Source organism: Entelurus aequoreus, linkage group LG12 (assembly GCF_033978785.1).
Source record: "Entelurus aequoreus isolate RoL-2023_Sb linkage group LG12, RoL_Eaeq_v1.1, whole genome shotgun sequence".
Lineage (NCBI taxonomy): Eukaryota > Metazoa > Chordata > Actinopteri > Syngnathiformes > Syngnathidae > Entelurus > Entelurus aequoreus.
In genome coordinates this window covers 4,720,784-4,731,213 of record NC_084742.1, presented here as the reverse complement: position 1 = coordinate 4,731,213, position 10,430 = coordinate 4,720,784, and the positions used below count along the sequence as shown (strand labels likewise).

Genomic DNA, 10,430 nt, shown 5'->3' with positions numbered 1-10,430 from the left:
ACAGGAAAACACCTGCAAAACAGGAAGGGCCACCAAAATAAGCAAGACAAGAACTAAAGCACTACACACAGGAAGACACCAACACACTCAAAATAAGACACGACGACTTGTTGGAGTTAATTTTTTAAAGTTTTCTGCTGGTGGTGTGCCTCCGGATTTTTTTTATGACAAAAATGTGCCTTGCCTCAAAAAAGGTTGAAAAACACTGCCGTAGAAGAAGAAGCGCTTCCTCTTCTATGGGGAAAAAAGATGGCGGCTGTTTACCGTAGTTGCGAGACCTAAACTTTATGAAAATAAATAGTAATATTAATCCATATATAAGGCGCGCCGGGTTATAAGCCGCACTGTCAGCTTTTGAGAAAATTTGTGGTTTTTAGGTGCGGAAAATACGGTACTCTACCAAACTATCCTCTATCGTTTTAGTCAGCACTTGGCGGTGAGATGTGTAACCCAGTTGAACGTCATTCAGACTCCATCAGCAGCCTCCATCGCATCTTTCGAAAACCGTCCACGTTCTGTTTTTCGTCTGTAGTCCCGCATCTGCAAAGAAATATTATTTTGGGTTGTACAAATAGACTCAGCCTAGCCTAAACATAACAGAAATGTACAATTATTCCAGTAAAATGATGGAGACATGTTACTCTCGACTCTTGGGGTAAGTTGTCACACAGTGTGACAACTTACCGCAAGGCAACTTCGGGTTCAAAACGTCATATTCGGGTCGACATGCTTTACATATCTAAACTAGAAGTTATCCCATCCATTACTTATGTTTTTCACTATTTATTGCAACAAAAAGATTACGTTTATGATTACAAACATTAGTGTAACATCAAAATTCCTACCTTGAGCAAATCGTCTTCATAAGAAGGTAAAAATCACTGTAACTGTTTTTCTGATTCTGCTGCTAGAAACAAGATGGCTGACACTCACGCTTAAACAGAAGTATGTTTCCCGGATGTTATGACTTTAACAGGTTGCTCCCGCTACTGGAGATGCTGATAATAGGCTTGTGACAACTTTTAGCCCCACCTTCCTCTACTGGGGGTGAGACGTAAGCTCTAACGTAAAAGCTTAAAAACCCTATCATAATTCTTTGCGGGAGGACTTCCTCTACAAACTGTAGTAGCACAGATTCGCTCTCCGTCTTTCCTCCATTTCTGAATGCCATCATTCTCGTCATCATTGTGACAGTTCCCCCTTTTATTTCTCTTTTCAATTCTTCTAAATTTTCACCTCTTGGGATTCCTGTCACGACTCCTCTTGCCCCCTTTCGTTCTCCCACTTCCATTTTTTCCTTTATTATCTTGTTGCACAGCTTTTGCAACCGCATTGCTTTGTTCTTTTGCTCAAGCTAGTCAGATTACTTCTCGACCTCCACCCCAGATCACACCTCACTCCTACCCACTTCTCCAAAGTGGGCTGGCTCAGGGTGGAGGACAGAGTAAAACAACTTGCACTGAGCCTAGTCTATAAAATCCGCTACACCTCCCTGATACCGAAGTACATGTCAAACTACTTCCTTAACGTAAATGACCGCCATAACCACAACACCAGGGGGAGCTCCACTAACCACGTTAAACCCAGATTCCGATCTAACAAAGGTCTTAACTCATTCTCCTTTTATGCCACATCAGTGTGGAATGCACTCCCAACAGGTGTAAAAGAAAGGGCATCTCTATCCTCCTTCAAAACCGCAATAAAAGTACACCTCCAGGCAACTTCAACCCTAAACTAACACCCTCCCCGGATTGTTAATAATCAAATGTAGATACTTTTTCTTATACTTTCTGATCTCTCTCTCTCTCTCTCCACTACTTGCTGTACATATCCTACCAAGTCAGACCTACACTATTTCAATGTCCATTTCTCTGTTCTCAATTGTTGATGACTGATGATAACAACCAAACCTACCACCCTCCACACCCCGGATTGTAAATAATGCAAATAATTCAATGTACAAACCCCGTTTCCTTATGAGTTGGGAAATTGTGTTAGATGTAAATATAAACGGAATAAAATGATTTGCAAATAATTTTCAACCCATATTCAGTTGAATATGCTACAAAGACAACATATTTGATGTTCAAACTGATAAACATTTTTTTTTTTTGCAAATAATCATTAACTTTAGAATTTGATGCCAGCAACACGTGACAAAGAAGTTGGGAAAGGTGGCAATAAATACGGATTAAGTTGAGGAATGCTCATCAAACACTTATTTGGAACATCCCACAGGTGAACAGGCAAATTGGGAACAGGTGGGTGCCATGATTGGGTATAAAAGTAGATTCCATGAAATGCTCAGTCATTCACAAACAAGGATGGGGCGAGGGTCACCACTTTGTCAACAAATGCGTGAGCAAATTGTTGAACAGTTTAAGAAAAACCTTTCTCAACCAGCTATTGCAAGGAATTTAGGGATTTCAACATCTACGGTCTGTAATATCATCAAAGGGTTCAGAGAATGTGGAGAAATCACTGCACGTAAGCAGCTAAGCCCGTGACCTTCCATCCCTCAGGCTGTACTGCATCAACAAGCGACATCAGTGTGTAAAGGATATCACCACATGGGCTCAGGAACACTTCAGAAACCCACTGTCAGTAACTACAGTTGGTCGCTACATCTGTAAGTGCGAGTTAAAACTCTCCTATGCATTTTTACTAATGTTTTGGTGATGTGTTTATGGCCGACAATAAAGAGTTTTGCTCAGTAAAGTGATGGATGGAATTCATGTCCTCAAAGCGTCTCGACAGACGTTACAATGTTTGAACAAGGATGACGAAAAGTGTTTCCTCTGTCGTGTCCGTGTTGTGTCGAAAATTGTTAAGCGCTTATTTTTTTTATTTGATTTTGTGCGTGGCATAGATTTGCCGTGCGCAGAGGACGCTTGAGCAGTGCGCAAAATTGCACAGGCGCGCACCTCAGAGGGAACGTTGCTGTCAATTCTCTCATATACTCTTTCATTCTAGACTTCTAGTGTGTTTGATTATCACATCACTCGAAATGTATAGACTATAAAGTTCACAAACATAAAGAGGGATGCTAGTGGGCCAGGCCAATCTTTCCTTATCTCTAAACAAAAACTGGGGAAATGTGTAGAGTGTTCTGGGATTCAGACATGATTTTGTGTCAGAATTCCTTGAGGAAAAAATGCGTGGTAGGCTTTGTGTATGTAGTGTGTGCCTTCCTTGCTTCACAGCTATGTTATTATGCTGTTTGTTACTTATGTATGTTATGTTGCAGCTATATAAAATAGTTTTGTCAATTTGTTCTGGCCAGAAGCAAATTGGCCTTTGTAACATATCTTTGTCTTTGTGTGTTGTATGTAGAGCACATTGCTTAGCAGAGTTCAGTGATGCAAATGCATGTCAAGTTGATCAACAGCTTGTATTCTACAAATACTATATCAAAAAACCTAAATAATGGAATAAAAGAGGTGAAAACAGGTGAAATGTAACAAAGAAAAGTTGCATTGTTGATTCTAATAAAGCTGCCATGCAGGTTGTTTTCTCTTTAAAGCTGTCATTGCTCAAAAATAATAATGAATCAAACTCAAATGTTATTATCAATTATTTAAACTATTCAAGGCTCCAATTACGTCACTTAAAACATTTGACTTCAAAATATTTTCCCGGGAAAATATTGGATATTTTGTGTTTACCTTAAAAAAACAAAAGGTTTTTGACTAAAAGGGAGAAATCAAATACAAAAAATGAAGAAGCTGTCACGTACTCGCATGGCTGCTCTAGTTTTGACCCCAAAATGCAGGAGACAGGAGGACGACGTGCTGGTGAGAGTCTTTTAATTCCCACAAGGAGGTGCAGAGAAGCATAAGCAGCATACAACAAACCAGAGTAACCTTTAACAAAACAATCCTTGAGCCCTGACTGGAGGGCGAGGCAGGCATAAATAGAAGCCAGCTGATTAGTTCAAGTTAAAGTAGCAATGATTGTCATACACACACACTAGGTGTGGTGAGATTATCCTCTGCATTTGACCCATCACCCTCACCCCATGACCAGGTGTGGCCAGGCTGCCAATCAGCGACAGGTGAGGAGGGAAAAGCGCTCTGGGAGACAAACGGGAAGTGGGACCAAAATAAGAGCGCTGACTAGGAGATAAACACAAACGCAAACAGACCATGTGACACCTGGCGTGACAGGTCGTCACAGAAACGAGGGATGGATCTGAAGTTTATCGAGAGACTTAAGTGTTGAAAGTAAAAAAATAAATACATTTTTCTGACATTTTCTAATTGTCATTGCTCAAAAAATAATGAATTAAAATCAATGATGTTATGAATTATTGACCTATTTAAGATTGCAATTACGTTTTGTAAAAATGATTATTTAGTGGTTTTGCCATAACAAAACAGGGTTTTGACAAAAAGGGCATAACATATTAAAAAAGAATATGATATGGGCAGATAAACCTGAAATTGATCTAGGGATTTAAGTGTTGAATGAAAAAAAATACAACATAAATAAAAATGACCTATTTCTACCATTGTTATGACCGAGACCCTTCCTGGTCCCCAAGAAAGCAGTGCGAGGCGAGTGGAAAACAAACGGATTTATTGACAGAGATGTGACACAACGTGATATTGATCATAAGCGGCGGTGATTCAAAGAAAGAGGAAATCCTCGTCATGATGTCAAGCTGATGAAACGTGAGCCCCGAATGATTTTATAGCCACCAACGTTTGATGTTCAAAGTATTTTAACGGCCAAAGAAGAAGAGATGGAATAGCGTGAGGAGCAGTGGGATGAAGAACAAAGCACATCTCCATGACGTCCCTCAGCGATGGAGACATCTCTCTGTGTTCCAGTGCACAAAGCATCCTGGAGGAAGAAGATGACTCAGCACATTCCCAACAGAACCAAGTTGAACATCATCTTCACACAAGAACATTTGGAGGTGCAGACTTACTCAGCCTTCAGCCGCCGTGGCGAGCTGCGGGACAAACGCAAACGGTGAAGTAAGAACATCCAGAAGGTGCCTCGTCACTCACATCAGATCTTTGAGGTGTGACTTGGAAACATGAAGAAGCTGCTCTTCTACTTCCTGACTAGGATACCTTCTTGATGAGTCAGCACACTTGAGGTCTCGTTTGGCTGATCCTCATCATGAGGACTCATGTCAAACGTGAGATATGCCACACTTTGTATTGCGTGTGCTCACAGGAGGGTGTTTTATTGTGAAGGAGTCAGCCAAAGTTGGGATTTTCAGGCTAAACTTGTAACAAAGGTCCACCTCAAACCTCCATGTTAGTGACGCTTCACCACGGCTTTGTTTCTTGCGGCTCAAAGAAAAGATGTTTTACTTACGAGCTGGATCGTACTGGGCTGAAATGAAAGGGAAACAAGGTGAAATGGACTTTTTCCTCACGTGTTTCTATGTGAGAGTGTGCGCTCTGTCTCTGTGGATCTTTGAGTGTTTGGCTGGAAGGCAACTAAAACATGCAGCCCGGATGAAAGCATCAACTCACGGCCTGGACCGAGAAGAAGAAGAAGAAGAAGACGGAGGACATTGGTGTCCCTCACCTTGTCTGTTTCTGTGACGCCTGACCATGACCGTGATGATGGCCGCCAGGACGGCCGCCACAGCGACGACCGCCGCCGTGGCAGCGAGGGCGACGCTCAAGTTGTCTGTGGAGAGCAAAAAAGCACAAGTGGAGTGACAAAGCATGAAGAGGAAACCTTCATGACTACTTTGCATGCAGACGTCAAGCGTTGTCATGGTGACATGGATCAATAATGGCGACACGGATCAATAATGGTGACAGGTGGACTTGTGATAGGAAACATCTCCAACTAAATGTGTCTTTCTCACCTTCATGGCTTGCGTTGCTCAGGATGCTTCTTCTCTCCAGCTTGGTGACCAAGTCCTCCTCGACGCCAGACAGCTGGAACACACATTCGTACTTGCCCTCCACGTCGGCCGTCACCTCCACTTTCAGCTCCACCGACATCTGGAAGGTTCCGTCGTGGTTGGGGAGCAGCTCTCCGTGCTCCACGTCCTCCAACATCTGCTCGCCGTCTTTCCTCCAAAACAGGTCGGCGAGGTCGGGGTAGAAACCTGTCGCCATGCAGGTGACCGGAGAGGACGGCGTCTTCTGGAGGAGGAACACCTCTGGAAGCTCTGCACAGGAAGTGATGTCACGTGTGGACAGAAGACAACGTGGGGAGAAGGTGTGAACGGAGGTGAAGATGGAGAGAAGGTGTGGACGGAGGTAAATATGGAGAGAAGGTGTGGATGGAGGTAAATATGGAGAGGTGTGGATGGAGGTAAAGATGGAGAGAAGGTGTGAATGGAGGTAAAGATGAAGAGAAGGTGTGAATGGAGGTAAAGATGGAGAGAAGGTGTGGATGGAGGTAAAGATGGAGAGAAGGTGTGGATGGAGGTAAAGATGGAGAGAAGGTGTGGATGGAGGTAAAGATGAAGAGAAGGTGTGAATGGAGGTAAAGATGGAGAGAAGGTGTGGATAGAGGTAAAGATGGAGAGAAGGTGTGGATGGAGGTAAAGATGGAGAGGTGTGGATGGAGGTAAAGATGGAGAGGTGTGGATGGAGGTAAAGATGGAGAGAAGATGAGAACGGTGGTTAAGATAGAGAGAAGGTGTGGATGGAAGTAAAGATGGAGAGAAGGTGTGGATGGAGGTAAAGATGGAGAGAAGATGAGAACGGAGGTTAAGATAGAGAGAAGATGAGAACGGAGGTTAAGATAGAGAGAAGGTGTGGATGGAGGTAAAGATGGAGAGAAGGTGTGGATGGAGGTAAAGATGGAGAGAAGGTGTGGATGGAGGTAAAGATGGAGAGAAGGTGTGGATGGAGGTAAAGATGGAGAAGGTGTGGATGGAGGTAAAGATGGAGAGAAGGTGAAAGAAAGAGAAAAGAGTATAAAGAGACAGAGTGTAATGTCAGTAATGTTCCTATAGGGGGAGTGCTAACATGCTAAAAGATGAAAGTACAAGGTGTGTTTCTACCTGTTCTCATTAGGACCTCCTTGCCATACTTCACATACTTCTTCAGGTAAGAAGGACAATCCTCAGTGTAGTAATACTTTAGGTTGTTTATTAGAAGTATGTCCTGGTCCCTCTTGAGTTTGGTGGGGAAAGCTTGTTGTTTTGCTGCAGTCCATGTCCATGTCTTCATGTCCAACGACATGAAATCTTCTCCTTCATAACCTTTCTGATCCCAACCTTTAACTTCATCAGTCTCATCATTCCATTCACATCCATACATCCTCTGGTAAGTGTGAACACCTGAGACACACAAAGTGTTGTAAAGCAGTCACACACACACACACACACACACACACACACACACACACACACACACACACACACACACACACACACACACACACACACACACACACACACACACACACACACAGTGTTTGTGTAGGTTATTATGGGATGGACAGAGACAAGGTATATCAGTGCAGTAATGTGTGTTTTACTACAGTATAAAAAGAGTACATCAAATATATTTAAGTAGTAGAAAGTTCCACATAAACAAACCTCCAGTTTGGTTGAAACGCTTCTCAAGAACTTCAAGGTTGTGTTTGTCAGTAATCTCATGAACAACACAGTTCTCTGTTTCCATCTGCCAGTAGTTTAGATCCTCTGCTGTGATTTTGTTCATCCAGTCCTGTTTGGCTTCTGCTTTCCTGATGTTGCTGTCATAGTAACTAATCTCAACTCCATCAACATAACCAACAATCACACACTCTGGGAAGTTTGGACCTTGAGAGGTCGTAGTGTGGAAATACTGCAGCATGTGAATCACTGAAAGAAGAACACAACAACAAGATGACTTTGTATTATTTTGTTTCATGTTCAACAATCTTGCACTGTGAATATTTGAGCTCGTTCAGTCTTCAGTGGGGTCTTAAAGGCCTACTGAAAGCCACTACTACCGACCACGCAGTCTGATAGTTTATATATCAATGATGAAATCTTAACATTATAACACATGCCAATACGGCCGGGTTAACTTATAAAGTGACATTTTAAATTTGCCGCTAAACTTCCGGTTCGAAACGCCTCTGAGGATGACGTATGCGTGTGACGTAGACCGGGGAACACGGGTATGCCTTCCACATTGAAGCCAATACGAAAAAGCTCTGTTTTCATTTCATAATTCCACAGTATTCTGGACATCTGTGTTCGTGAATCTGTTGCAATTATGTTCATTGCATTATGGAGAAGGAAGCTGAGCAAGCAAAGAAGAAAGTTGTCGGTGCGAAATGGACGTATTTTTCGAACGTAGTCAGCAACAACAGTACACAGCCGGCGCTTCTTTGTTTACATTCCCGAAAGATGCAGTCAAAATGGAAGAACTCGGATAACAGAGACTCTAACAAGGAGGACTTTTGACTTCGATACACAGACGCCTGTAGAGAACTGGGACAACACAGACTCTTACCAGGATTACTTTGATTTGGATGACAAAGACGCAGACGTGCTACTGTGAGTATGCAGCTTTGGCTTCTAAACATTTGTTTGCTTGACCGTATGTGCGCAACTTTTTTTTGCGTATGTACGTAACTTTTTTAAAATATATAAGCTTTATGAACCTTGGGTTAGGTGAACGGTCTTTTGGGCTGAGTGATTGTGTGTGTTGATCAGGTGTTTGAATTGTATTGGCGTGTTCTATGGAGCTAGGAGCTAGCATAGGAGCTAGGAGCTAGCATAACAAACACGCAGGTGTTTTTATGCAGGATTAATTTGTGGCATATTAAATATAAGCCTGGTTGTGTTGTGGCTAATAGAGTATATATATGTCTTGTGTTTATTTACTGTTGTAGTCATTCCCAGCTGAATATCAGGTACCGTGAGTATGCAGCCTTGGCTGCTAAACATTTGATAGCTTGACCGTATGTGCGCATCACGTACGTAACTTTTTAAAAATATATAAGCTTTATGAACTTTGGGTTAGGTGAACGGTCTTTTGGGCTGAGTGATTGTGTGTGTTGATCAGGTGTTTGAATTGTATTGGCGTGTTCTATGGAGCTAGGAGCTAGCAGAGGAGCTAGGAGCTAGCGTAACAAACACGCAGGTGTTTTTATGCAGGATTAATTTGTGGCATATTAAATATAAGCCTGGTTGTGTTGTGGCTAATAGAGTATATATATGTCTTGTGTTTATTTACTGTTGTAGTCATTCCCAGCTGAATATCAGGTCTCACAGCATCTTCCCTATCTGAATAGCTTCAACTCCCCACTAGTCCTTCACTTGCACTTTACTCATCCACAAATCTTTCATCCTCGCTCAAATTAATGGGGAAATTGTCGCTTTCTCGGTCCGAATCTCTCTCACTTCATGCGGCCATCATTGTAAACAATAGGGAACTTTGCGTATATGTTCAATTGACTACGTCACGCTACTTCCGGTAGGGGCAAGCCTTTTTTTTTATCAGATACCAAATGTTGCAATCTTTATCGTCGTTGTTCTATACTAAATCCTTTCAGCAAAAATATGGCAATATCGCGAAATGATCAAGTATGATACATAGAATAGATCTGCTATCCCCGTTTAAATAAAAAAAATTCATTTCAGTAGGCCTTTAAAGTCAACATCAAACACTGCTAGATATCACAGTCAAGACTCACATGGTGTTCTATGACAAGTACAACACGTGAATAATATATTTTATTATTGGACATCTGTTGACACTTTCAACAGTTTGAAAATAAATGTATCTTTTCTCCAAAGGAGGCTGAATATGAACACAAGCTGTTCTGCCCATTTGATGTCGACTCTTACTGACACCTTGTGGCGGGATAATGTTACTACACTTGATTACTTTCTGACATTTCCGTGGTTGAAGATTTCAGGAGGTCAGTGTTTCTTCTTACAAGCCTTGGACAAATAAGTCTTTCAACAAGAAAAAACTGAAGCGAAAACAAATAACGGATTTCTCTGCGTCTGGAACTTTCTTGGAACACTTTGAATATTTTGTTGAATGATGAAGAAAAGGAGAAACAATAAAATATGTTTAAAAAGAACCAGGTTTAAGTAATTAAGAGCTTGAATAATATAAGAATGAATATAATTAATAAGTAATAGAAACTCTCAGAAGTCAAATAAGTGAAGGCATAAAGAGGATTGATGAATAATCATTTATAAAGTTATAAAAAGGACTTACCAGGCGTCACGCTGTGCATTTGCACGACCAGAAGAAAGAATAAAAACAAGTTCATGATGTCAGCACGAAACAAAAAGATGTTTGTCACTTTTAATCCCGCAGAGAAAGACAAAAGTGACGAACACACGCTTGACTCGCAATTGGACAAATGAAGCAGGAAATGTCGAGGCTCTTTTAATAATGCTCCACCTGAGCCAATGAGGAGTCAGCATTCTGCAGCGTCACTGTTATTAGGGATGACGAAACGCTATTGTGAAGAGAAAAGTGGCAGTG

The 10,430-nt window shown here is 41.7% G+C and overlaps 1 protein-coding gene across 1 annotated transcript; it reads right to left on the bottom strand.

Annotated features, from left to right (window-relative positions):
- Window positions 1-5,077: 5,077 nt before the first annotated feature.
- On the bottom strand, window positions 5,078-10,400 carry LOC133661365 (class I histocompatibility antigen, F10 alpha chain-like). The gene is made up of 5 exons (XM_062064525.1): window positions 10,158-10,400; window positions 7,529-7,795; window positions 6,989-7,267; window positions 5,837-6,145; window positions 5,078-5,652 (listed from the first exon to the last, which is right to left on the bottom strand). The coding sequence occupies exons 1-5, from the start codon at window positions 10,210-10,212 to the stop codon at window positions 5,489-5,491; spliced, it is 1,074 nt and encodes a 357-aa protein (XP_061920509.1). The 5' UTR covers window positions 10,213-10,400; the 3' UTR covers window positions 5,078-5,488.
- Window positions 10,401-10,430: the final 30 nt, after the last annotated feature.

Bases quoted from the DNA above. Each gene is read 5' to 3' on its own strand.
- LOC133661365 (XM_062064525.1), bottom strand. From the start codon at position 10,212: ATGAACTTGTTTTTATTCTTTCTTCTGGTCGTGCAAATGCACAGCGTG. The intron at 7,268-7,528 runs GTTTGTTTATGT...TGTGTGTCTCAG, and splicing joins GCGTTTCAACCAAACTGGAG to GTGTTCACACTTACCAGAGG. The intron at 6,146-6,988 runs GTAGAAACACAC...CTTCCTGTGCAG, and splicing joins GGAGGTCCTAATGAGAACAG to AGCTTCCAGAGGTGTTCCTC.